The sequence below is a fragment of the Armigeres subalbatus genome, chromosome 1 (genome assembly GCF_024139115.2).
Source record: "Armigeres subalbatus isolate Guangzhou_Male chromosome 1, GZ_Asu_2, whole genome shotgun sequence".
In the NCBI taxonomy this organism is placed as follows: domain Eukaryota; kingdom Metazoa; phylum Arthropoda; class Insecta; order Diptera; family Culicidae; genus Armigeres; species Armigeres subalbatus.
This window is the reverse complement of record NC_085139.1, coordinates 218,446,367-218,472,780: the sequence shown is the minus strand read 5'-3', so window position 1 is coordinate 218,472,780 and position 26,414 is coordinate 218,446,367. Positions and strand designations below refer to the sequence as shown.

At 40.9% G+C, this 26,414-nt stretch overlaps 1 protein-coding gene across 1 annotated transcript; it reads right to left on the bottom strand.

Annotated features, from left to right (window-relative positions):
- Positions 1 to 456: 456 nt before the first annotated feature.
- LOC134205773 (uncharacterized) lies at positions 457 to 25,104 on the bottom strand. Its single transcript, XM_062681355.1, has 4 exons — positions 24,150 to 25,104; positions 23,161 to 23,886; positions 22,620 to 23,100; positions 457 to 1,790 (listed from the first exon to the last, which is right to left on the bottom strand). The coding sequence occupies exons 1-4, from the start codon at positions 24,828 to 24,830 to the stop codon at positions 1,402 to 1,404; spliced, it is 2,277 nt and encodes a 758-aa protein (XP_062537339.1). The 5' UTR covers positions 24,831 to 25,104; the 3' UTR covers positions 457 to 1,401.
- Between the last annotated feature and the right edge of the window lie 1,310 nt (positions 25,105 to 26,414).

Below are 26,414 nucleotides of genomic sequence, written 5' to 3'. Positions count from 1 at the left end.
TTCCCGCTTGCCGGGCAGTGGCAACTATATTGCCACCAATGTTGTCCCGCTTCGCGGGCAGTGGCAACTATATTGCCACCAATGTTTTACCGCTTGGCGGGCAGTGGCAACTATATTGCCACCAATTTTTCAATGTTTCTGAACTGTTTAATGTATAACAAACATACATTTGAGTTTAATACCATGTCAACATTGTGTCCTATTGTTGTTTTTGTTAATTTATTGTTTAGATTCGTCTGCCTTATAAAGGGTTAAAAAATGTGTTTTTGTAGCGAACATGTAACTAGTGGGTACACTTAGTGGACGGAAAAGGCAAAAACTAACAAGGTGGATATAATGCTGGTAAAGTGTTGTTGATCATACTTTATGGAGGAATACGTAATATTTTTACGGAACCTACCCATGATGGAACACGAAGAAATGGGCATGGATTTCGTTCAAAATGAGTCATCCTAATTACATTGACAAAATAGTTTATTGAAATATATACTGCTTCAACGATTCACTCACGCGGTATGGACAAACTCGAAAACCAAGATTCAAATTCCTGCTAAACCAGAAGGTAATCGAAAACGAAGCTATTCTTCTATAAACAGAAAAATTGTCGTCCGCGATTTTTGGGATAATCCTCTACGTCCAATAAGATCTTGCCACCATTCGTTGACTATCCATTCAACCATTTAAAAAAAACCGTAGCCTACATTAGGAGTTGCGCTGTACCTACTTGATGGCATTCATCCGCACAAGGTTTCGGGTTCAAGCTTCGATATTGGAGATACAACAATTAGGCAAACTAAGTTTCTGTGTCAACAGAGGAGAAGGGGACTTAATGGGTCGCTTAAAATCGAACATCTCACTACTACGAACGCCATCCGCAAGCGCGCGATGGCAATGCATTCATCACCCAACTCGGCCAACAGGCGTTTGACTTGGGCTTGCTGGGGCTACTTAGGTGTAAGCTTATCCTAGAACTGCTCGTTTGTTTCATTGTTTCCTGTTTTTACACATGTATGAGAGTAATCATAATAGTACAAAAAGTCTACCAATCTGCTATGTGAGTGTGTTTGTTTCTCGTTACGTGTACCTTATAAGTAGAACTTTAATATTACATATATCGACAAATTAGCGAGCGAAACCTAATAAAGCGTTTTTCCTAAATCAAAGGAAAGGTGGATTGACAGTGAATGATAATGATCTTTGTAGGTTCCGCCGGAGTGCCCCTGTGACGGGACAATAATCAATTCGTAGATGTCCAGGAGCGATTGGAAGAGTAGTAGCGACTCTACAACGAGAATTTGCTCCTCGGACAAAACAAATATTACAAGTAAAATTTAAAAAAAGGTCTAAAAACATTGTCGATCAATGTGTTACCAGTTCAAAGCACAGACCGATGCACGCTGCTTAGACATCGTCCGCATGCAACCGATCGTCCAGCGTTCCGTCAATGGTGATCAGGTTCGTTCCGGTGAGGTCCAGCTGATCGCCGATGTCGATACCGGACCCATCGCCGACGCCAATGCCGGATAGTTCCAGCCCGGAGGGACCGGAACTATGCACACCGGCAACGCCAGCACTGCTGCTTAGGATATTGGAAACGGCACTCGTGGACATCGTCGTCGTCGACGGATTGAACAGTGCGTGCCCAAGCAGACTGGAGGGGGTCGACATGCTTAATGGGTTCAGCGAACTTTGCGTCAGCAGCGCATCCGGGGGTTTGTGGGTGAGTAGGCTGTTGAGACCGGTGTCCGTCCGAATCATGTCGCCCAGGTGGGTCGCGTAGATGCCAACCACTGTAATAATAAAAAAAATAAAATTAATATTTTTTGTGATGTCTTTGAATTTAGCATAGCAACATAAAAAAATTGTTTTTTTTTTATGCATTTACTGTGTTCTTTTGATTTCAGTACGGTACAATTCTCGGCATAGCTATTTTGCTGAAGATTTTTAGTTTTAATAAATTATTCTCAATTTTACAGAATTTGCATTATTATCTGTATTTTTATCATAACTGATTTTTTGAACTGTTTTTTAGTCAGGCTTATGCTAAAATATAGGTAAAGGTAGGTTATGAAGAGTATTTCAGATTCCTGTATCTAGATGGAATTCTAAGGCTGCAGTATCAATCGCATTATTTGAGTTACATATAAATTGCACAAATATTTTGAGCAGTTCGTATCAATCTAGACTACTTACACTTGGATAAACGGGTTGAATAAGGCTTACAAAAGAAAATAGTCTATTGGGTGCTATTGTTTTAACTCGAGCTCACGTAAAATACTTTTGCTCTAGGTCCTCTCCCGTTGTCTTGCAATTGAGACATGATGATGAGTTTGTTTGTTGCATCCGATATAGCAGGTTTTGATTTAATAGCTTCTGATTTACAATGAGATACCAAATTTCTCTCTCTTGATGAGTCAGTCGACGGTCTGATGTATTCTTCCAAACTACTTTCCAATTTCGATTACGGTCGCTTAGGTGCTCCACTCTTGGTCTACCTGCCTCCGATAGCAAGTGTTACACTGGAACGCAAAGGGTTTGTAGTAGGGTAGAGGATCAGACGGAGATCGTGTTTTGAATTGTTGAACCTTAAACTATTTGTAAGTCCTGACGTTAATTTGAATTTCCTAAACTGAATTTAATAAATTTATAGTTTTGAGTTTGCCGAACACCATACTTCAAAAAGCGGTTTTACAATGCTTCCCCGAACACCTCCAAACAATACTCAAAAGAATATACCGTCGGATGAAGTCTATCCTTGCTGCGAAAGAGATGATCAGTACGATTCTATGGTGCAGTGTGGTCGATGTCTGAAATGACATCACTTTGCATATGTGGATGTGGACCAGAGTATAGCGGAGCTAGTTTGGTACTGCCGTACGTGCCTCGGAGAGGACGTATTAGCTCGGGAATCAATAAGGCAGCCAGGTGTCAGCCGTGTACAACCCCCTCGAGCAGCTAAAAAAGGAAGTACTAAAGATAATACCAATAAGTCAAAGGAGAAGTTGGAACAGAAAACTTCCGATCAGAAAGTTAAAAATAAGAACCAAGAAATTAGTCAGCCAGGAACATCTACTCCATGAGATGTAAACAATTTCGAAAAAGATTTGAAGAACCAACCACCGCGTTTGCTAGCGAATAAGAAATCTCGTTCCGAAAACCACAAAAGCGTCAATAATTCCGTTAAAAGTGATAAAACTAAGTGTTCGAAACGCGATTCAGCGTTGATGAGAATTGAAGACATGAAGGAGAGAAGCCGTCTAGAAGCTCTGGAGGAAGAGGACCAGCTTAAAATATTGAAGGTAAAGCAGAAGCAGCTTGAACGACAGAGGCGTTTTTGGAGGAACTACAACAGCTATCAAAACTGATTGAGGATTCCGAAAACGATGAAGAGCTTCAAGGACGAAATTAGTTATTTAGATAAGGTGCAAGGATGGATAAGCTCATGCAACGCAGAAGAACCGGTTGAACGACAACGGTTGAGACAAGCTTCAGAGGACGGTAGGAGTGAATTGTCATCAGTTTTGCCAGAAGCTTCTGTGCATGATGCCACAGGAGGACTGCACTGCAGTTTCGACGAAATAGCTTCAGTATGCTGCCAGGACCATCGAAGCTCCAGATTGCTTCACGTCAAGTATTTTCGAAAAATCATCCTACTTCAGCAACTTTCAGTACGAGCAAGCAAATATTTCTTAAAAAAAAAAAATGTTCAGCGCTTTTAGTGGAATGTGTTCAACCGTTTAAGACGAGTTAAGTAACTCCATTTAATTCCACCAATTAATTCGATACCTTAGCAGATACGTATTTCGACCACAACTGTGTGGTCGTCTTCAGTGTCTCGTACTTGACTCGACCTAAACCTAATGATTCGTTTTGGGTTCCACAATACCTTAACCAAAAGTTTCTTCGAAATACTAATACCAAAAGTATTGGTGAGTCAAATTACCATAATATTTTAAAAACGATTCTTCTTATTGGGATCTATAAAGTTTATAGAATTTTTAATGTACAAATTATCATCATATATTGACAAATTCTCAAGTATTGATCGGAGCCTGTCGCGAAGTAAGTAACTTGGGTCCATCTTTCTGTTATGTACCCTAAAATGGGTAAATTTGATTCAGCGTAAATGCGCTGTCAAAAAGTGTAACGTCAGTAAAACGTTAAATACAAAGAATAAACTCCGTAGAGCTCTTCTTCGAGTTCGAGCGTTCAAAGTGAAAACAACTGTTTCCTTATTACTACCTGAGTCCGATATCCTGAGAAGACACCGACGATTCCATTCCGCTTTGTTCCACCCGATCATCAATCTACAACGTAAAAGTGGCGACGAGGATTATTTTTTGCAAAGGACCTTTCATTGCAGGTAAGTTAAAGTGTTCCCGAGGGAAACTTTATAGCCAGCATTTTAGGTGCAGACAAAAATTGCGTTTTATTGCGGCGATTGTTGTTGGCTTCAATTGTTTTTTTTTTCTTTTGTTGCCTTGAATGGTACAAAGGAAGAAAATTGTAAAAGTGAGTAGCGAAGTGAACGGTGTGGAAATACTAACACAATTAATCTAGTGCGCGTCGTTAGTGTCAAAACAAAGGTTTTTTCTTAGCGGCATCCGCCATTGAAAATCGAATGTGCGTTTGAAAGAAATTGGTTTTGTATTGTTCTGATAGTTTCTTTCTATATCCCCGTTTAGTGTTGAAATTACACTCGCTTGCGGTTTTCGCTGGATTTGGATGCTGTGGACAACTTTTCGGCAACGCTGTTGATTCGATACCGACTGGATTCGTTGCGGTTCAAAATACCAAACACTTTTCAACCTTGGCGATACTAGCGAAGGACGCTCGCTGGGTCTACGTTGCGTATACGCTGGTTCGCTGGTGCAGAAGGCAAGGAAGGGACAATTTTACGACGTTGGGTCAAATTACGAAGTACGACGTTCGCTGGATTTAACCCTCCGGGTACTATTGGTACCATTCCGACGCTCGCAGGGTATATGCTGATGCAGAAGCCATAGATCGAAAGAATTTTAAGACGCTGAGTCGAAATACGACGACGTTCGTTGGATTTGTTGCACCGGGCTCCAGAGGATTCAATACGGGTACCATTCCGACGCTGGTGAGTGGAAGCGAAAACGGTCTGGAAGAATAGGGTGAGTCATTTAATTTATTTTCTTTCCATTGTTTTGGGTTAACAGTGCCAATTGCTTTCTTTTGTTTTTTTTTATTATTTACTTTTGCCCATTGATTTTTTTAAAACAATAACTCATTGTGTTATACCAAAAAGTGAAACCAAGGCGTACAATGTCGATATCTTTTACCACCACGATTGAGCCTTTCCGTAAAGGCACTTCTTTTACGCATTGGGTAGAGCGATTGGAGTTCTTTTTTCTCGCAAATAAGATTGCAGAAAATGATAGAAAATCTCATTTTATAACCTTGAGTGGTTCCTTCATTTATTCCGAGTTGCGGAAATTATTTCCCACCGGAGATTTACTTGAAGTTTCATTGGCTGTTATGGTTGAGAAACTTAAAGCAAGATTGGACAAAACAGCTTCTGGTGTATGCCAAAGAATCACTTTCAATCAGCGTGTTCAAGATTTGGACGAATCGGTTGAGGATTTTTTACTGGCTTTAAAGATTCAAGCGGAGCTTTGCGCATATGGTGAATTCAAAGACACTGCTATCAGAGATAGGTTGCTCGCAGGTTTGAAAGATGTAGCTTTAAAACAACGCATTTTAAGTGATCCAGATCAAACTTTAGAAACTGCTGAAAAAATAATTCAAACCTGGGAAGCTGCGAGAAGTAATGCGCAAACGCTCTCTGCGAATATTAGTCCTAATTTTCATCGTATTGCCGCTATGGGAAATGGTGCCCCTGCGGGTACTGCTCTTCATAGATTGGCACAAGTGTATAATAAATCAAGAAATTACAAAACTAATTATAAAGCTGATAGAAATCGAATGCCGGTGAAAAGCAGGTTGGGTTTCCAACCGCAGCATATAGATCGAAATAGTGGCTATCAATATCGAAATAACAGGTATAAAAACAATTTCCAAAAGCCGAGGTCTGTGGATTGGAGACGACGGGGAGATCAATCAGTTTCCGATCCACGTTTTTGTGATTTCTGTAGGATGCAAGGTCATCTGAAAAGGAAATGCTACAAATTGAAAAAATATGCGCAAGGATTCCGTACAACTTTTGGAGCAGATGAAGCCAGGAACCTCAGGAAATAATGTACCGGATGTATCAGAGCTGTTAAACAGGATGACGAACAAGGATTAGGAAGAGAGGGTCGATTCTGATTCAGGTGATTTTCAGTGCATGAATGTGGTGTCCCTTAATAAAATTAGTGAACCTTGTCTGGTGAATGTTCGTATTGAGGATAAATTCGTGGAAATGGAGGTTGACTGTGGTTCCTCTGTTTCTGTTATAAGTAAAACACAGTATTTTTCGCTTTTTAATAAATCTCTACAAAAGTCTGCTAAAAATCTAGTGGTAGTAGATGGAGCAAAACTACAAATAGCTGGCGAAACAGATGTAACAGTAAATTTTAAGAGAAAAACTGAAAAATTGAGGCTTTTGGTGCTAAACTGTAAAAATAAGTTTTATCCTCTATTGGGACGATCATGGCTAGACGTATTTATTCCTAGCTGGAGAAATTACTTTTGCAACTCTCTACAAGTAAACAACATTTTAATGAATGAAAATAATGATACTTTAGTTCGCGGCATTCAACAAAAGTATAAGCATATATTTTCTAAGGATTTGACATCACCAATAAGTGGGTTTAAGGCCGATCTGGTTTTGAAATCAGACAGACCAATTTTCAAAAAAGCTTATAATGTCCCTTATCGTTTAAGGGATAAGGTCATGGTTTACTTAGATAAACTAGAAAAAGAAAATGTCATCACTCCAGTACAGACAAGTGAGTGGGCGTCACCAATTATAGTAGTGCCAAAGAAAAATAATGACATCCGACTTGTAATAGATTGCAAGGTTTCGGTTAATAAGGTAATTGTACCGAATAGCTATCCATTACCAACAGCTCAAGATTTGTTTGCTGGATTGGCGGGTTGTAAAATGTTTTGTGCTCTAGATTTAAAAGGCGCGTACACCCAGCTATCTCTTTCTGAAAATTCAAGAAAGTTCATGGTGATAAACACAATTAAAGGTTTATTTACCTACAACAGATTACCACAGGGGGCTTCCTCTAGTGCTTCCATTTTTCAGCAGGTAATGGATCAAGTTTTAAAAGATTTAGAATTTGTGTACTGCTATTTAGATGACGTGCTTATTGCTGGAAAAAATTTGGCCGATTGTTTACAAAGACTTGAATTGGTTCTTGAAAGATTATCTAATGCAAATATTAAGGTAAATTACGACAAATGTAAGTTTTTCGTTACAGAGCTAAATTATCTTGGGCATATTATTTGCCAAGATGGTTTAATGCCTTGCCCTGATAAAATTGAAACAATTAAAAATGCAAAAAATCCCAGAACTGTAACGGAACTCAAATCTTTTCTGGGTTTGATAAATTATTATCATAAATTTATACCGCGTCTTTCTTCTAAGTTGTATCACTTGTACAATCTTTTAAAAACCGATGTTAAATTTATATGGAACGAAAGTTGCGAAAATGCATTTAATGAAAGTAAACAGGCATTACTGAAAGCCAATATTTTGGAGTTTTATGACCCAAACAAACCAATAGCAGTAGTGTCTGATGCATCTGGTTATGGCTTAGGAGGAGTGATTGCGCATATTATTGACGACGTTGAAAAACCGATTTGTTTTACGTCATTTTCGTTAAACTCAGCCCAAAAGAACTACCCAATTCTCCATCTGGAAGCTTTAGCATTAGTTTCTACCATCAAAAAGTTTCACAAATTCCTCTATGGCAAATTTTTTTATGTGTTTACTGACCATAAGCCCCTAGTAGGTATCTTTGGTAAAGAAGGAAAGCATGCTATTTATGTCACAAGATTACAAAGATATATTTTAGAGCTTTCAATATATGATTTTGAAATAAAATACAGGCCATCTTCACAAATGGGGAATGCGGACTTTTGTTCCAGATTCCCTTTAGAGCAATTAGTGCCTAGTGAGTATGATACAAATATTATAAACAGTTTAAACTTTGGAAACGAATTACCAGTGGAATACAAAAAAATAGCAAACGAGACAAAGAACGATACATTTCTGCAACAAATTATTACTTACATCAACTGTGGTTGGCCAAAAAGTCTTGACAAGCGTTTTGCGAACATTTTTTCAAATCGGCATGATTTAGAAATTGTTGACGAGTGCTTGTTGTACCAGGACAGGGTAATCATACCGCAATCAATGCAAAAGGTAGTTTTGAAACTATTACATGCCAACCACGGTGGCGTAGTAAAAATGAAACAGTTAGCTAGACGATTTGTATACTGGTTTGGTATAAATAAAGATATTGAAAGTTTTGTCACTCATTGTGATGCATGCAATGGAATGGCGATAGTACCAAAATCAAAAATGAAGTCTCACTGGATTCCAACAACAAGGCCTTTTAGTAGAGTGCATGTTGATTTCTTTTATTTTCAACATCACACATTTTTGCTTATGGTAGATAGCTTCTCAAAGTGGGTGGAGATAGAGTGGATGAAGAGGGGTACAGATACGAGTAAAGTACTAAAAAAATTAGTAGCATTTTTTGCTCGTTTTGGGTTGCCAGATGTCTTAGTTTCTGACGGAGGTCCTCCTTTCAATTCACATACTTTTGTCAATTTTTTGGTAAAACAAGGAATAAATGTTCTAAAGAGTCCTCCGTACAATCCTGCCAGTAATGGTCAGGCAGAAAGACTTGTACGTACTGTTAAAGAGGTTTTGAAAAAGTTTTTACTTGAACCAGAAGTTAGTGAATTGGACCTTGAGGATCAGATTAGCCTATTTTTAATTAATTTTCGTAACTACTGTACATCAAGTGATGGGCGATTCCCATCGGAGAAGATTTTTTCTTATGCTCCGAAGACATTAATTGATCTTATCAATCCAAAAAAGAGTTATAAACATTATCTGAAACCCGAAGTTGTACCACAAAATCCTCCAAATCAGCTGCATGATGATATAAGCAAACATAAAAGTGTTTTACTTAATGGTAACACTGATCGTCTGCAAAACCTGATAGCTGGTGATGAGGTGTGGTATAAAAACCATAATCCTCGGAACCATGCTAGGTGGATTAAGGCAATTTTTTTAAAGCAAGTTTCTCAAAATGTCTTCCAGGTGGAAATTTCAAACGTTCCAATAAACGCACATAGAACACAGCTTAGGCCAGCTGCTAATCCGGACTCGATGGTTCGATCGAATGTAACATTTTCCAGGGCTGGTAGCGATAAATGCCGTTCAAAATAGTGACTTAGTGACTAACGATGACGAAAAAAGTGACCAAATAGTGACTTTCAGAAGCAGAAAAAGTGACCAAATAGTGACTTTTGTATGAGCTGAGGTGCATTCGTATTGTCACTGTGTAACTCGTAGTAGATCGGAAACTAGGGATATCATTTTTTCAAATCCTCATTAGAATGCTATCAGAAATCAAGAAAAGACAAAAATTACAAAAGCAGGAGGATTATTACTGCTGGCCGTGTGCATTTTCACCGTAACTAGGGATAGGATGGATCTTAGCAGGGGACAACCGACTTGGCGACACCATCATAAATACCACGAAGTTGGATATTGAGGAAGATATAAGTTGGGACATCCAGAGGCTAGCAATATGACCATAGTAAACCTTATTCCGTAACACACCACGTAATGGTATTTACCCAGCGTCACGGGTAAATCAAGTTCTACAGCATTGTGGTAATGAAGTTTAATATGAGCTCGAAGTTTTTCGTGAAACTGCAGTTTGTGTATGAAAAAGGCAGAATGAAATATAACAAATTTTACGCTGTCTTTTACTACCGTTCAAAAAATATTGTCTCGTCAAAATATATTCCCAAAAGTTTCACCATATATAAATTATTCAGCTGCAAGACAGTGTGAAAGAGTGCTAGAACGAAGCCCAATCCAAAAGGCTTTCGTTCATTTTTATGTAGTTATAGACGTGTGAACATTCGTTTTGGCACGTTGAAAAATTAGCACGATTCGTCGGTAAAAAAGCAATACAATGATCTAATCAATTACTTGACAGAGAATTATTTGGAATCACAAAGCTTATGAATCTTTATTAGGACGAATTGTTTAAAAAAAAACCCAGATTAATCCACCTAGCGGTGATGGTGCCTTTCTCGACCTTCGTAAAAAGTGTGTGCTTGAAAAAAGATGAGCTAGTGGCTAGGAGTAAAAAAGACAAATTTCTTTGTCCATTCTATGAAAATCAGATTATTTATGGCAAAGATATTGTAGATCCAGTTGAAAACCGAAAATCATATTTTGTCCCATTTCCGGATGTCGCAACTGCATCGCGAGTGGTGCCCGACTATGGCACAGTTGCGCACTACTCGCGATGCAGTTGCAACATCCGGAAATGCGAGAAAAAGCGATTTCGCGGGACCTCGGTTCGGTTTTCAGCTTGATCTACAATATGCTAATAAATTTCGACATTTTGTTTCCTTTTCCAATCTTTTTGACGTACATAATCCTGTTTCATTTCACCCAGTCATATATTTTAAGGATATCACTTTTGGATGTTAGTTGAACTGAAGCTCCGACTACACAAAAAGAAAACGAAAATGTCATTCCCATCACGCGAGCGGAGGGCAATATTTGTTATGATATAAATCTCATGACCGTCTTTCTGCCAAACTCCCGTATGAAGTGGGAGAGACAGAGACATCATCTCAGTTCGTCGAGCTGAATCGATTGGTATATAACACTATGGGTCTCCAGGCCTTCTGTAAAAGTTTGGTTTTTGGAGCGAACATACAGCCTTTTCGTATAAACAGGCTAAAATGGTGTTTCGGCCATACCTTCCGCCCCCATAGTCCGATCTAGCCAATTTTCAATAGGAAACAATGGGACAGGATTCTGCGTCGAATGCAACTTGTTGCGTGTGAATCGATTAAGGTTAGGTGTCCGAAAATAGGTGACATTATTTGTGATTTTTATGAAAAAGGTATTTTGGTCATAACATCCGATCCCATAGTCCGACCTGTCCAATTTTCAATAGGAAACAATAGGAAAGGATTTTGCGTCGAATGCAATTTGTTGCGAGCAAATCGGTTGAGAACAAGTGCCTGAAAAATGAGTGACATTTCTTAGGCAATATTTTCGTATGAATTTGTATTTTGGCCATAACTCTCGATCCCATAGTCCGATCTGGCCAATTTCAAATAGGAAATAATGGGACAGGATTCTGCGTCGAATGCAACTTGTTGCGAGCAAATCGGTTGAAGATAAGTGCCCGAAAAATGAGTGACATTTTTTACGCGATTTTTTCGTAGGATTTTGTATTTTGGCCATAACTTTCGACCCCATTGTCCGATTTGGCCAATTTCAAATAGGAAACAATGGGACAGGATTCTGCGTCGAATGCAACTTGTTGCGAGCAAATCGGTTGAGGATAAGTGCCCGAAAAATGAGTGACATTTTTTACGCGATTTTTTCGTATGATTTTGTATTTTGGCCATAACTTTCGATCCCATAGTTCGATCTGGCCAATTTCAAATAGGAATCAATGGGACAGGATTCTGCGTCGAATGCAACTTGTTGCGAGCAAATCGGTTGAGGATAAGTGTCCGAAAAATGAGTGACATTTTTTACGCGATTTTTTCAAATGAATTTGTATTTTGGCCATAACTTTCGATCCCATAGTTCGATCTGGCCAATTTCAAATAGGAAACAATGGGACAGGATTCTGCATCGAATGCAACTTGTTGCGAGCAAATCGGTTGAGGATAAGTGCCCGAAAAATGAGTGACATTTTGTTGAGTAGTTTTGCGCACACACACACACACACATACACACACACATACACACACACACACATACACACACACACACAGACATCACCTCGATTCGTCGAACTGAGTCGATTGGTATATAACACTATGGGTCTCCGGGCCTTCTATAAAAAGTTTGTTTTTGGAGCGATCATATAGCCTTTACCGTATACTTAGTATACGAGAAAGGCAAAACTTAAAGAATTAAAAATTATGAATTATGATGACATTTTTAAAATAGGATTTTTAATTTTTAATAATTTTTAATCGTAACAAATTCATATACATACATAGTCCATTTTCCATTTGTTTTTCCGAACCCTGATCTCAGTTATATTAAAAACATTAACCAGAACTCATATATAACATGAATTTTACCACACCTAAGTTTCCTAAATTTCAAGTTTCGTAAAATGTGATCCAAAATCTTGAAATCTTTTTTCAGAAATTTCAGCGGAAGTTGTTTTTTTGTGGAAAGCCTTGTGGAAATTTCTAGGATTTTTTTCAGAAATTGTGCGGAAAATGTGAATTTTTTTTTTTTAGAAATTGTGCGAAAAAATCTTGTGAAATCTTTCTCCAGGAGTTCAAACGGAAATTCCAACAGAAATCCGAAGTGGAATTTCAGCACAAAAACTTCCGGAAATTCTTTCATGCCAGAAATTCAAGGCAGAATATTTTCTAGACATTCCTGCTGTCTTCAAGGATTTTCGGTGGGAACTGCACATAAAAAATTGTAAAAACTTTTCCGCGAATCCTTGAAAACAAAACTTCTTCAAATACAAGCGGATTTTTTCATGAATTCCGGTAGAAATCTTTTTGGGAATTCCTGTAGATATTGTTTGGTGAATTCCTAAGTAAAACCTTCCAAAAATTATTTACCAAATTTAAGGCGGAGTTTTACACAAAGATTTTGCGGTCAGCGCTACGATCCCGAAGTCCCGACTTCCGAATTCTAATGATGTGCTACGCCGACAATATCATGCTGTGTGTTTCGTCGTAGAGTCATGCTGTTTGGTTCGTCGTTGGGTAAGCATAGACATCAAATGTGGTGTCCCTTCTCAACAACATTTTGCTATCGAAAACAAAAGCCTTCGCTCCTTATTTATTAAATTTCCACCCAAAACTAAATCCGCGCGAAGCCTCAAAACCGTTATGTAAATCCACATCAAATCCGCGAAAACGGCAAAAACAGTGAAAATCGCGAAATCCACGTAGTCGTAACAATCCTGCGCTTTATAAACGGAGTTGCCTAAACGTAAGCCCAAGCTTTGCTGTGTGGTCTGCATACAGGCCTCTTGATCCCGAAGCCCATGGTTCGAACCCACTCTGCTTTCATAAGACGGCCTTGGAGCAATTTCTCAAACTTCGATTTGGTTGATGATAATGGTAGGTACAAATGATTTTTATTTTGAACTTTTTTTTTGCAAACGGTGGTGCGAAAATAGTGACTTTAGTGACCATTTTTCGAAAAATAGTGACTTTAGTGACTTTTGGATGCAAATAGTGACTTTTTAGTGACTAGGCTCAAAATAGTGACCAAGTCACTAAAAAGTGACTCGCTACCAGCCCTGCATTTTCGGCTCAAATGGCGGAAACGGCAATTCGAAATGGCAGCGATCAAGATGAAGAGGAGTTCCTAGGATTTCCTGATGAAGATGTCAGGATCCGAAGAAAAAGAGCGAAATCGATGGTGGACGACCCACCTAGCATGCCACCTAGGCGTTCGAAAAGAAAAAAAGTCATGAAGACTGATCCGAGTTATGTATACTAGTGAAATTGATCTGAAAAATAAAACTGAATTGTATAATTTTACAATTTTATTTAGAATTAAGAAAAAAATTATAATTATGAAAAATTTGTATATAAGCTGTAAAACTCTAAGGGGGGAGAGCTGTTATGTACCCTAAAATGGGTAAATTTGATTCAGCGTAAATGCGCTGTCAAAAAGTGTAACGTCAGTAAAACGTTAAATACAAAGAATAAACTCCGTAGAGCTCTTCTTCGAGTTCGAGCGTTCAAAGTGAAAACAACTGTTTCCTTATTACTACCTGAGTCCGATATCCTGAGAAGACACCGACGATTCCATTCCGCTTTGTTCCACCCGATCATCAATCTACAACGTAAAACTTTCATGTCTCACAATATGCTAAATCATGAACAACCCCTCCAATTAATCACTGTTTGAAAGCTAAAAATAAAATCGAATCAGAAGGCCGACCAAGTTTCAGTTGAACTTTGAAGCCACAAAGACGTTTAGAACTACTTTTAGTCTAACAAGTTCCAATTCATTTTCCCGAATTCGCTATTTGATTTGAGCAAAATATCATTCGGTTGGCATGCATATTAAAGTTTCATATTTTTTTTTAATGTATTTCCATTCTACGACCATTCTAAAAATAGTGACTTGAGCTCGAAAACAGAGACTTTTTAGTGACTGACCCCCTGACCCGCTACCAGGCATACTACTGAGAAACGAGACGAAGTAACACAAATCGTGACATCCACAAGCAATACTTGTGGAAATGCGGAATTCCGCACAAAACCAGTGTTCTGCGCACAATCCCGAACAAAATGGTTCGGCCGAACGGAACGTCGAAGAGGTAGAAGTTACCGCAACTAGCAAATGGAACCGACGGCGACGACTTGCCAGAACCATTAAGGCTCTGTCTCATTTGGCCACTCCTGACGGAATCCAAGATTAAAAGTGCTCGCGTTTTCGGGGGCACACCACTCGATTCAGAGGCGGCGCACAACTGTCATTTTTGTTGATTTAGCTTTGCTGCGTCGCAGCATGCATGAAGTAAGAAAAATGACAGTTGTGCATTGCTTCCGTATCGGGTGGTGTGCCCCCGAAAACGCGAGCACTTTTAAACTTGGATTCTGTCAGGAGTGACCTTAAAAGTGACAGATCGAAAATTAGCAAATAACCCAGTCATAAGAATGGCTGGTGCTACCCAGCAATTCCAATAAGACATCGATGCAAAATGATTCGATATCTGTCAAAAGTAATCTTGCTCTGCGAGCAGGGTTATTTGAAAATTATTGAAAGGTCACTTTTAAGTTTAATTTCAGTTTAATTCTCCAAATGAGACAGACCCTAAAAATTGCACTCCATTCACTACAAAAGGATTCACGTTGTATTGAGAGCATTGAGAACTGTCAAAACGTGAGCCAAATGAACGTTGTTATTGTTGCAGATTGAGAGGTATTGAGATAGATTTTACATTCGAAAACGAGAGGTCGGAGTGACAACACGCGTTTTCTGTAGAGAGTGTCTCAAGAGAGTTTCTCGCGGTGATAAAAATCACAATAATCAAGGAAAAGGAATCTATACTTAATTACCAGTGATAATAGTAATAACTAAAACAAGCGGACCGTTTAGCCAAAATTGGAAGATCCGGAGAAGCGCTGCTCTGCAAAATACCAGCCGATGATGCAATACGAGAGTGTAAGCGGAAAATTGAGGACCAATGGCAGACCATATGGGGAAGAAGCAATTGTTTTCTGCGGTCAATAAAGAATACAACTGATGCCTGGATAGACCGACATTCAGCTACAGAAAGGAGAGCATTAAGCAGACTACGTATAGGACACACACGTGTCACACATCAACATCTGTTCAATAAAGAAACGAATATGTGCCGAACATGTGGAGAACCGCTGACCGTCCCACACATTTTGTTAGATTGTAGAGCTTTTGATCAGAAAAGAATTGAATGTAGTTTAGGAACTTCAGTGAGGGAAATTTTGTGCAACGATCCTAACGAAGAGAAGAAATTATTGAAATTTATTAGAGAAACCGACCTTATAAAGATGATTTAATTTTGTTAACAACTTTATTATAGTAACTAAGAATTACGAGTAAATAAAATGCACTAAAGGGCGAATAACCAATATACAGTAGACGTTCGATAACTGCAAGTCATTTAACTGCAATGCTTTTTAACTGCAATTCGATAGTTGCAACAGTTTTGCAGTTATCGGACCGCTAAACTTCAAACTGATGTCAGACTCAATGACAGCTGCATTGCGCTGCACATTTAGATGCACTTTTATTGCATCTGACGTCGATTGACAACCGTTTGACGTCTAGAATGCATTGCAGTTATCGAACAGCATTCGTTAACTGAAAAGTAAACATTTTGCAGTTATCGAACGGCTACTGTAAAGGTTAAAGCCCAATAATAAAAAAAAAAAAAAAGTAATAACTAAAGAGAAGTAGTAACTAAATATACAGTGTACAGTGTGATTGAAGTGCGATAGGACGCTAACTAGTGCAAGTGTACCAGTGGGAAAAAACCCCACGCGGAGAATCAAAATGGCGGATAGTGAGGTGATCAAAAGAAAATAAAATGGCGGAGAACAGAAATGAAAAGATGATGCAATCCGGTACATCCATGGATACCGACGGGAACACAACGCAAAATACACGACAAGACAAACCGAAGATCAACTACCAATACGAAAACGGTGACAAAGGACCGTTTCGTGTTATGGTTGAACTGATTGACACGCAGAATGGAAACTTGAAAATAAACAAATTGTCACTAGCTTGCGCACTGCGGCGAATGCCAATTTACAAAACTCACATCACCGAAATGAAACAGGTTGGAAGGAACAAACTAATGGTCTACGTCAACAACTACCAAATTGCGAATAGACTGACAACGGATGCCAATTTGAAAGACAAGAATTATCGAGCCTACATCCCACGACACCTAGTGTCGGTCACAGGTGTGATCGCCGGTGTGCCAATCGACATCTCTGAAGAAGAGATTGCAGAAGAAATGGAGTGCGAATACCAAATCATGACAGTTTATCGCATGAATCGGCACGTAAATGGCAAGAAGGAACCAACAATGCGAGTAAGCGTTACTGTTACCGACGCGACAATCACAACAGAATTTGATCCCAAACGAACGGCGCTGGCGCGCGCCGATGTACCCAAAACAATGAAAATGATTCTTACAGCGACCCGTCCGCACATAATTAATTACGTGTGCGCCGCAGTGCAGTGCACTTCCAGCATAGGTCAGGGCGATTTGTTTGTGCTAGACTCAGCAGCACCACGTTCTGAACGCGCGCATCAAGCCCATACGGCGGATTGATGGGCGCGGGCAGAACGGCAATAACCAAAAATTGTAAAATGTAGAATAAGCAAAAATTATGTATATATACCCTGCAGTATCAATAAAGATTGAAGTTTTTGTTTTAGTCTAAAGACGGCTGTCTGTTGGTTAAGACCGAAAAAATCCCTGGCATCCAGTAAGGAAAGGGGCCATCCACAAAGTACGTCACGCTCCTAGGGGGAGGGGGGGTGCCGAGCAGCGTGACGACTCATACAAAAATTTTAGAGTTTCAATACAAAAAGTGTGACGAAGGGGGGAGGGGGGGTTGAAAATCGCCAATTTTTGCGTGACGTACTTTATGGATCTTCCCAAAGACTGATTTCCACTCTTCTGCAGCATAGACTTTCTGAGCAAAGTATACTAGCGGGAAGATTAGGAAGGAAAGTATTTCCACGTGGTAGTTCAGTCTCGAGTAGATGAAACTCTCTTCTTGATTCCATCGCATAGGCTTTCAGAGCAAGGCAACTAGCAAGGATCGAGAATCCCGAGTGAAATCTATTAGAGTTGGTCCGCTTCGGCACAAGTCTTTTGCTAATACCCCGTTGCGTGTAAGGAAAGTCTCGTTCACCCTGGACCTTCGCACAGGGAGGCAATTCGCGCGCGTAACAGTTACATTCCGAGCACCCAAGCTTCCTGAGCGTGTCAGAATTTTCTGCTGCTCAGTGGGCGTCACAGCCTTTTATCGAAAAACAGTGCTATGCCACAACTGCCTTCGGTATAATCACCTGGCCACAAACTGCAAAAGCAAGCGGAGATGCAACAACTGTTCAAGATCACATGACAACGAAGAAGACTTCAATGAGTGCAAACAACCCAAAAGGTGCTTGTATTGCCGTGTGGAGCATAAGACTACGGATATCAGTTGCCCGGAACGTACAAGGCAAAACAATGTGCAAGCGATCATGGCACGTACGAATCTAACCGCGATTGAAGCAGTGGAACAGTACCCCATCCAAACACGTAACTACTATGAAGCACTGGTCGAAGGCACCCAGGAGCCGACGCCAGCAGAATCGTTTGCAACCATGACAGCAGGGAAGTACAGAACACGCACCACTCTACCCACTCGGCCGAGGAAACGCTCCGGAGATTACGAAAGATCGACAAACATCGCGGACCAAGTTGTGATAATGCAGGAGAAGAAAAAACGAACGGACGAAATGAATCAAGTGAATGGTGTGGCCTTATTCAATAAGTTCAAGGTCACGGAAGCAGATAAGTGGAAGAACCAACTACGTGAAGCAGCAAAGCAACAACAAACACCCGGAGCAACGCACAATCAACAGCCCACCCCATCAACGAGCATGGCAGAAGAAACAACCCAGGAAGAGTTTTCAATGTTTGTGTCAAACATGATCGGAAAAGGTAAGGTAAACCCCCATAGTTTGGAACTAGAATAGCAAAAAAAAAAAAAACAATGTGTAAACAACCAAATAAAAATGCGTGTAGTACAAGCTAATGTTCAGAGTTTAAAAAAGAATAAGGATGAAATAATGCGAGTATTGAACGAAAAGCAATTTGAAATTGGAGTGTTCTCGGAAACGTGGACAAAACTAGGTGAGGAAAGCAATCGGGAATACAGGATAAACGGCTACCATCAAATATTAGCAGCAAGACCAGACAACTATGGAGGAGTTGGAGTATATGTGCAACACAAATACAACTACCAACAGATGGACATCACGGTGCAGTCGGAGTAGATTCAAGTAGTCGCTGTAAAAAAAATTACGTCTGGATATTGTAATCATCGTATTTATGCTGCACCATCAATTACGCCTAACTCATTCAAAACGGAGATCAACTCGATACTGGTACAATTGGAGCGATGCAATAGAGTGATCATTGCTGGTGACTTCAATTGTCACCACATCCAATGGGGTAACAGCTACAGCGAAAGGAAAGGAGCAATTCTACTAGACGCCATAAATGATTCAAACTTCATATGAATGAATAATGAATCAAAAAATTTCATTCCACTAGACACCGCAAAACAAGCGGACAGCTATCGATTTAACATTTTGCTCGGCAGGACTTTTTCCATGTCTGGAATGGAAAGTTCTTCACATTGGAATAAGTGAACATGTGCTGATCGAAATGTTTTTGGACGAACCGGACAAAAATTCCAGGACAACCTATTTGAATCACAAAAAAGTATTCGAAGAGGTCTCAAGCTGGAACAGAGATGACATCAACAGTTTCGAGGAGCTCAGAGGAAAAATTAAGCAATGTGTCAGAAAGAATAAAAAACCTAGCAGATACACACCCAAGTCTTGGTGGAATGATACGGTGGAGAAGGCATGGAAGGATAAGATGGAGGCGGCCAAGAGGTTCCACGAACGGAGCACAATAGAAAACGCTATAAAAGTCAAAAATGTACGGCAACTTTCACCAAATTAATAAACCTAGAAATCAAAAGGCAAATAGAAGAACTAGCGGAAACAATCGGCCCACAAACAAGCTCGAAGGTTTTGTGGAACAAAATTTCTCGAATATCGGGAAAAAGAAGTAAAAGAGTCAACAATCCGATCCAAGAAGACGAACAAATGGCGACAGACTTTTTGGATCTACACGTAGGAGCAAACGATGTAGACTTCGAAGTCCCAATATCGTATGTACCGGTTTGTAGATACAACCTGATGGACGCAGATAAATGGAACAGAATATTAGCAACAAAAAACGCGAAATCACCTCGAAATCTGGGAACATGATTACTTATGCTATGCTTAAGCAAATAAAACCGGAAGTAAGAGAAGTTATCCTAGAACAAATAAATCAAATGTTTATATCAGGCACACTAACACATCAACTGAATGAAGTAAAAATCGTTGCTATATCGAAACCGGGACGCGACCAAGGAACAGTACAAGGAAAAAGGCCGATAGCATTGATCCCTACCATAACCAAGATCACAAATACAGCTGTATTAGAGAAAATACAACAACATCTGGCTGACAGAAACATATTGCCAAGGCTCTCCTTTGGGTTCAGGCGAAACGTTTCAACATCAACCTGTGTTAATTACGTAGTCAACGCAATCAAGCAACACAAAAGAGAAGGTTTCATCACGGCTGTGACATTTTTGGACTTAAAAAACGCATATAACGCAGTGCGAACCGATCGTCTAGAAGAAATCATGCAAGAGATGATGTTTCCGCCTGAACTATTTCTCTGGGTTTCATCATTCTTGAAAAACAGGAGACTGGGATTGACAAAGATGCCGTTAGCATTTGTGAAGCTTGCGAGGGATATAGGCTGGTACAGCTCCCCGATCCACCGGAACCAATCAATGGCACGTCGTCAGCTACCGGATAAACCATGGGTGGATTTAGCAATAGATTTCTTGGGCCCTATGCCAACCGGAGAATATATTTTGGTAGTAATAGATTGCTTTAGCCGGTACATGCAATTGGAAATAATGAACAAAACCACTGATGCAGAAACGATAAGAAGACTTCATCGAATTTTCCGAATCTGGGGCCCGCCACGAACAATTACGTTGGACAATGCAAAACAGTTTGTTTCTATAGAGTTCGAAAAGTTTTGCAAGGAAAATGGAGTCCACCTAAACCATACATCGCCGTATTGGCCGCAAGCCAATGGCGAAGTAGAGCGCCAAAACAGATCCCTATTGAAAAGGATGAGGATTTCTCACGCCCTATACGATGACTGGAAGGCAGAGCTGGATCATTATTTGCAGCTTTACAACAACACGCCTCATACAGTTACTGGAGTTTCACCGAGCTAACTACTACAGGGTCGCATAGTTTGTACCAAGTTGTCTCAAGTAGACGATCTCGAAACAATTCCTCCTAGCACTGGCTTCCGGGATCGAGATATGGAGAAAAGTCTTGCGAAAGAACGGGAAGATACTAAGCGTAAAGCAAGAATCAGCTCCATAGCAGTGGGCGATACTGTTCTCATGAGAAATCTCTTACCAGCCAACAAGCTTTTTTTCTTAAAAGAGAAATGTATTGTAATTGACAAGCGTGGTCCTTATGTGAAAGTTCGTTCCAATGATACTGGGAAAGTGTTTGATCGAAACGTTTCACATCTCAAGCTGCTTCCCGATGTGTTATCAGAAGAGCCGAGTAGTGAGGCTGATGGACTACAATTTACGGAATCTAGGAAACATCAGGAAGTACTTGATACCGGAAACCCTACTGACTCTCAGTCGATTGCTGAAACTTGTCACGCTTCATCACAATCATCTCCAACAGAAGTTAGATGATCGAAGAGAGTTCTGCGGCCACCAAAGTGATTCAGTCCAGGGAATTGAGTATATTATTCAAGTAGGTGATCATTCTAGGATAGTACTAATTATGGATAAATAACATCGTATAATAAAAGAATATTTGCCATTTATATTTCTCCAGGAAAAAAGGGGATGTGGTAGAAGTCCCTCCATCTAACTGGTGCGTGTTTTGTATGTTAAGTACTTTGCCTGTGCAGGTCGGGTATTCAGTCTCTGACCTCCGAATCGTATGCTTCGTCAGTTGAAGTCTCCGCAGCGCGTGTTCTTATCGAGTCAAGTCCGTTACCACAGTCAGGTTGAACATCCAATCTATCATCGCATCTATCCAAAATTATCTTCCAAAAATGTTGACGCATTTTCAAAGCTTGTAATGCGTGCGTTTGCAAAGTTTGGGTCTTGCTTTTCATTTAAAGATAAAATCATTTTTTTACTATGTCTGAAATTCGATTATGCATATGCACAACATGTGATAGATTTAGTTCGGAAAAGGTATTGGAGGGTAACCGCCCCTTCGGTGGGCATTGATCCCACGACCCCAGTACGCTAGACAGGTGCTTTTCCTACTAAGCTACGAAGGACCTCCGTCGTCCTCCGCAGCTTAGCGGGAACTGATGAAACCAAATTCCCAGCACCAGGTACCAGCTGAACTCTCTCAATACATTTCCAGAACTAACTCTCTCATATGTATTTTTGTACAAATGCCAAACAAGTAGGATGAGTATTTAGTATTGCCCGGCTCCCACACACTTGCTTCATCAGCAACGGCGCTCAATAAAGTACTACTTCTAGTACTACTAAAGCACCTGTCTAGCGTACTGGTTTCGTGGGATCAAACCCCACCGAAGGGGCGGTTACCCCCCAATACCTTTTCCGAACTAAATCTATCACATGTTGTGCATGTGTTTCAGTTTCAGACATAGTAATTAATTTCCACTCCGGGTGGCTCAATACCCGGCATATAGGCAATTAACTTTGAATGTAGCAATTTTTTGCTATTACCGTTTTATATATAAAAAAAAAAAATAAATCTGAAATATATTTCCAAGTTTTTTTTTCAATTCCCGTTTAAATTATTGGCCGATCTGTCATGTTCCGCTAGAAATACACATCAAACGAGATAGACCGCTGGTGCAAACGCTTCTGGCGTGGTCTATTTTTTCATTTGTACCTGGTCAATATGTGGTATAAATTTGGACCAATAGTATACCACTGGTGAAGTTGCCCTAAGTTCTACAGTTGGAGACGGCTGATTCAGTTTTCTCCTCTACAAACTCCATTCAACCCCAAGCTAGCCATCCCCCATGCGACATAAAATTAAATCTTACCGTGAATGGTCCCTCCATTGGATACGTTATACTGGGTAGCAGTGGGTGCCACGGCCGTCCCCGCGTCCAAGCTGGCCTGCGTAATGTAGCTGAACCCATTCGAGTCGAGCAGCCCGCCGCTCGGAACCATGTCAATTCCGTCGGGACCGCCGATCAGTTGATTCGTACTGCTCAGTACGTTAGCAATCGACGTGGGTGTTATTTTCAGTGTCGATCCACCCGGTAGATGGCTGATCTGGGTCAACCCCTTCGCACCGGGACCGACTGTCGTCAAGCCAGAACCCTGCGGTTGACTAACACTGCCACTGGCCAGCGGCGACTGACCAAGAACGCCTATGTGGGTTCCACTATTGCTGCCCACGGTACTCACAGGCTGCTGAGCCGCCAGGACTGTCGTCGTAGCGGTGGAGAGTGCTTCTTCCTCGTTCGGATTGTGGAGGTTGATTTCAAGATTTTGTAGCTCGGGAATGTGGGGACGAACCTAGAAATAGGGTTTCAATTGTATTAAAAGTTCAGAACATTTTAATCGCATCACACTTACTTTCATGCCATCTGCCCGATGGGGATTCCGGCAGCCGCGGCACTTGCAGTCAACGCAGGACTTGGAATCAACGTAACATGGGCACCGTTGACCGCAGCAGGTTAGTTTCCCGGGGGTTGCCGTTGCATTCCCACACCGGCAGCCTCTCCGCTTGAGCAACTGTTTAGCCGCCTGTTTGCTCATCGCATTTGTGGTGGTGGCGGTGTTTACCATTGTGACATTTCCTTGTCCCATGGCCACAGCCGGCACACTTGCCACCAGACCACCGGTCGTCTGAGGCATCTTGAACCCACTCATGGCGGCCGAATTGTCCGCAAGAGTTTTGGCCAGCTTTATCTGTCCCTCTTTGTCCAACGTGTGGATGGTGGCCTTTCGTTGGATGTGCGGCGGGTCCATTTTTCTTTTGATCGTTATTTTATTGCCATTTCCCGCGTACAATACCGAGTACATAGTGGACCCGTTGGAGACGGTTTTAATCGGTGCCGATCGGAACTTGATTTCTTTGTGTTGCTGATTTTGTGGTTGCTGTTGTGGATGATGATGAAGCTGTGGGCGGTTTGGATTTGGATGATGTTGCTGTTGATGTTTGTCGGCAATGGTGATCGGTCCCGCCGTAGTTCCGATTGCCGTTGCCGTTTGGTGAACTTTGGCTTGCACTTGGCTGCCGATTCCGCTGGAAGGTACGGTTATCTGTTGGCTGGGTTGTTGGCCACCCATTGATAATGGCTGTTTTAGAAAAAAAAATAATTCTTTGTTAACAAGAGATATTTGATGACAGATCTACTGATAAAATCCTTGATTCCTTGGAAGAACCATGAAGCAAGATAACAATTAAAAAGGAGACACTTTCTTGTATTGATATTAACATAGATTCGGTAGAAAAATTTAAAACTATTTTATTCTAAAGACGTAGTGGCCGTTAGACATTTCTTCATACTTTCCCCACATGAACTGTTTATAAATCATATAAAAACGCAAAATCTACTCACCATAGCGGACGGACCGGTTACCGTTACCGGTGGCGCCGGATAAATGCAGGGCAGGATAGAGTACGCCGATTTGGTCAATCCGGAGCTGCACCGGTAGTTGTCCTGGAACTGCGCTCCCTCCTCGATCAGTTCGAATAAATTGCTCGGAACGCTAATCGGCTGGTGCGGTGTTCCCGAGGGCCCAGTTCCCCCACCCGGCCCAGTCCCACTGCCTATCACCGTTACCGAGATCCCATTCAATGCCGTATTCCCCGTCGCCTGCTTCCGCATTTCGGCGAAAAACGGCTTTGTCTTGATGTACTCGCAGACACTTTTGTAGCACTGCAGCAGCATCCTCAGCTGGGTGTTCTCGACGTAACGGTTGTAGTCCTTGCACGCAGCACAGGATGGTTTCAGCTTCTTTCGCTCGCCGACGCATCCCCGACAGACGTGGTGCTGACAGTTTAGTTCCGCCGGGGTGTGCGGCTCCATCAGCAACCGGCTACAAACCGCACAGCTCAAACTCTTCCTTAAGTACGGCAAAAGACGGTTGAGATCCGCAAAGGCACTGCTGTTGGCACCGCTGCCGCTACTGGACCCGCCGCCGGTATCCGTTCCGCCGGGCCCGGCACCGCTTCCACCACCGCACCCACTTTGGAACACAAGCCGAGAAGTTGTGATGTACAGACTGACCGGATTCATTGCGAGTGCCTCGAAAAAGTTCCGCCACAGTCGCCGACCGACATCGGTTTCTATCACGCAAGGCGATGTTCTTTAATCAAGTGGCACCCCGAAGGAACGCGACTTCCCATACGCGCGCACGAAACGGACACAAGCAAATTACTTTCCAACTATTGCGGAAACAATTTCAAACAATTTTCCGAATTTTAGCCGCGACAATAAACAAAAAGAACGTAGATTTTTGTTGTGCCTATCTGACAGCTAGCGCTTGCGACAGATCGAGGCGACGGATTTTGACAGCGATTTCGATGCAAGCTAGCCAGAGCCGCATCCCAAGGGGTGAAATAAAATTGTTTTGCTTCGAAAAGCAGTGCTGCCGTTTTTGAAGTCTTCTCCTTCTCAGAAGTATTGTCCTTCCGGAACAAAATTATTTATAGTATATTTACATATATTTATTGCGCATAAGCCCCAAAATTTTCTTCCCACCTTTGGGTTTCCGCGCCGAGCACTCAGCGCCAGACTCGGCGACAAGGAGATAGCCGTGCAGTTGGTACTCCTGATTTTTTGACAACTGATGTCGATTGGTTGTGTGAGTGCACCGGTGTCAAAAAATAGAGCTTTTAGCTTGGCTTTTAGCTGAAAATTTAATTGTCAAATGCAGATTTTGACAGTAATATAGATGTATGAGTGAATAAAATCACGGGACTGACACTTGTATACCTCCATAGAAAATTCCGCACTGACAGCCATAAGAAGAATCATGGGAAAGAAAGAGATAGGTGCGTTCCACACTGACAGTTCCATAAACGACAAGCAGAAGAAACGAGACTGCATCTACACTACGAAAATACAACCAAAACATCAGACCCCTGAATAAAATGTGTAAATGCCATTGGCGTAACAGGGGGCTGGGGGCCTGGCCCCCTCCAGACCTACTTGTGGCCCCCCCCAGAAAATTTTGAAAAGTAATTCCAACTTAGTCAGTTTTTATTTCATTTAAACGATTTCATAAGGATCATCGGAAAACTCTTTTGGGTCTGTTCAAATATTACGTAACGCGAAAAACGTTGTTTTTGAGAACCCCCCACCCCCTCGTAACAATTTGTAACAATTTTCAGAACTACCTCCACCCCTATGAGTAACGCGTAACAAATAGTTTTTTGGAAAAAAAAAATTTTTGATAGAATTTAAAACACGTTACTATAAATGCAATGTATATTTTACGCTATTTTAAAGGAAATAAACATTTTTTAACATTTTTAATTTTTTTTTCGCTATGCAAATAATTTGTTACGCGTAACAATATTCCGAAGGACACCCACCCCCCATATTTTGCGTAACAAATCGTAACAAAAATTTAACAACCCCCCACCCCCTATTGCGTTACGTAATATTTGAACAGACCCTTTTGTGCCTGCTTTAGTTAGAATTTGTTTTTTAGGATAAAAAAAAATTAGATTTAGAAACCAGTTCGTATCAGAAAACATTTCTTTTGCAGCACAATTCAGATCGATTTGATTGCTTCGCAAGTCTCTTTGATGTTTGCAGAGAAATCTCTCACCTATTAAGAAAACCATAATAAAGCCTCTTCCTAACGTCAGTAAC

Bases quoted from the DNA above. Each gene is read 5' to 3' on its own strand.
- LOC134205773 (XM_062681355.1), bottom strand. From the start codon at position 24,830: ATGAATCCGGTCAGTCTGTACATCACAACTTCTCGGCTTGTGTTCCAA. The intron at 23,887-24,149 runs GTGAGTAGATTT...TTTCTAAAACAG, and splicing joins TAACCGGTCCGTCCGCTATG to CCATTATCAATGGGTGGCCA. The intron at 1,791-22,619 runs GTAAGATTTAAT...TTATTATTACAG, and splicing joins CAATGGAGGGACCATTCACG to TGGTTGGCATCTACGCGACC.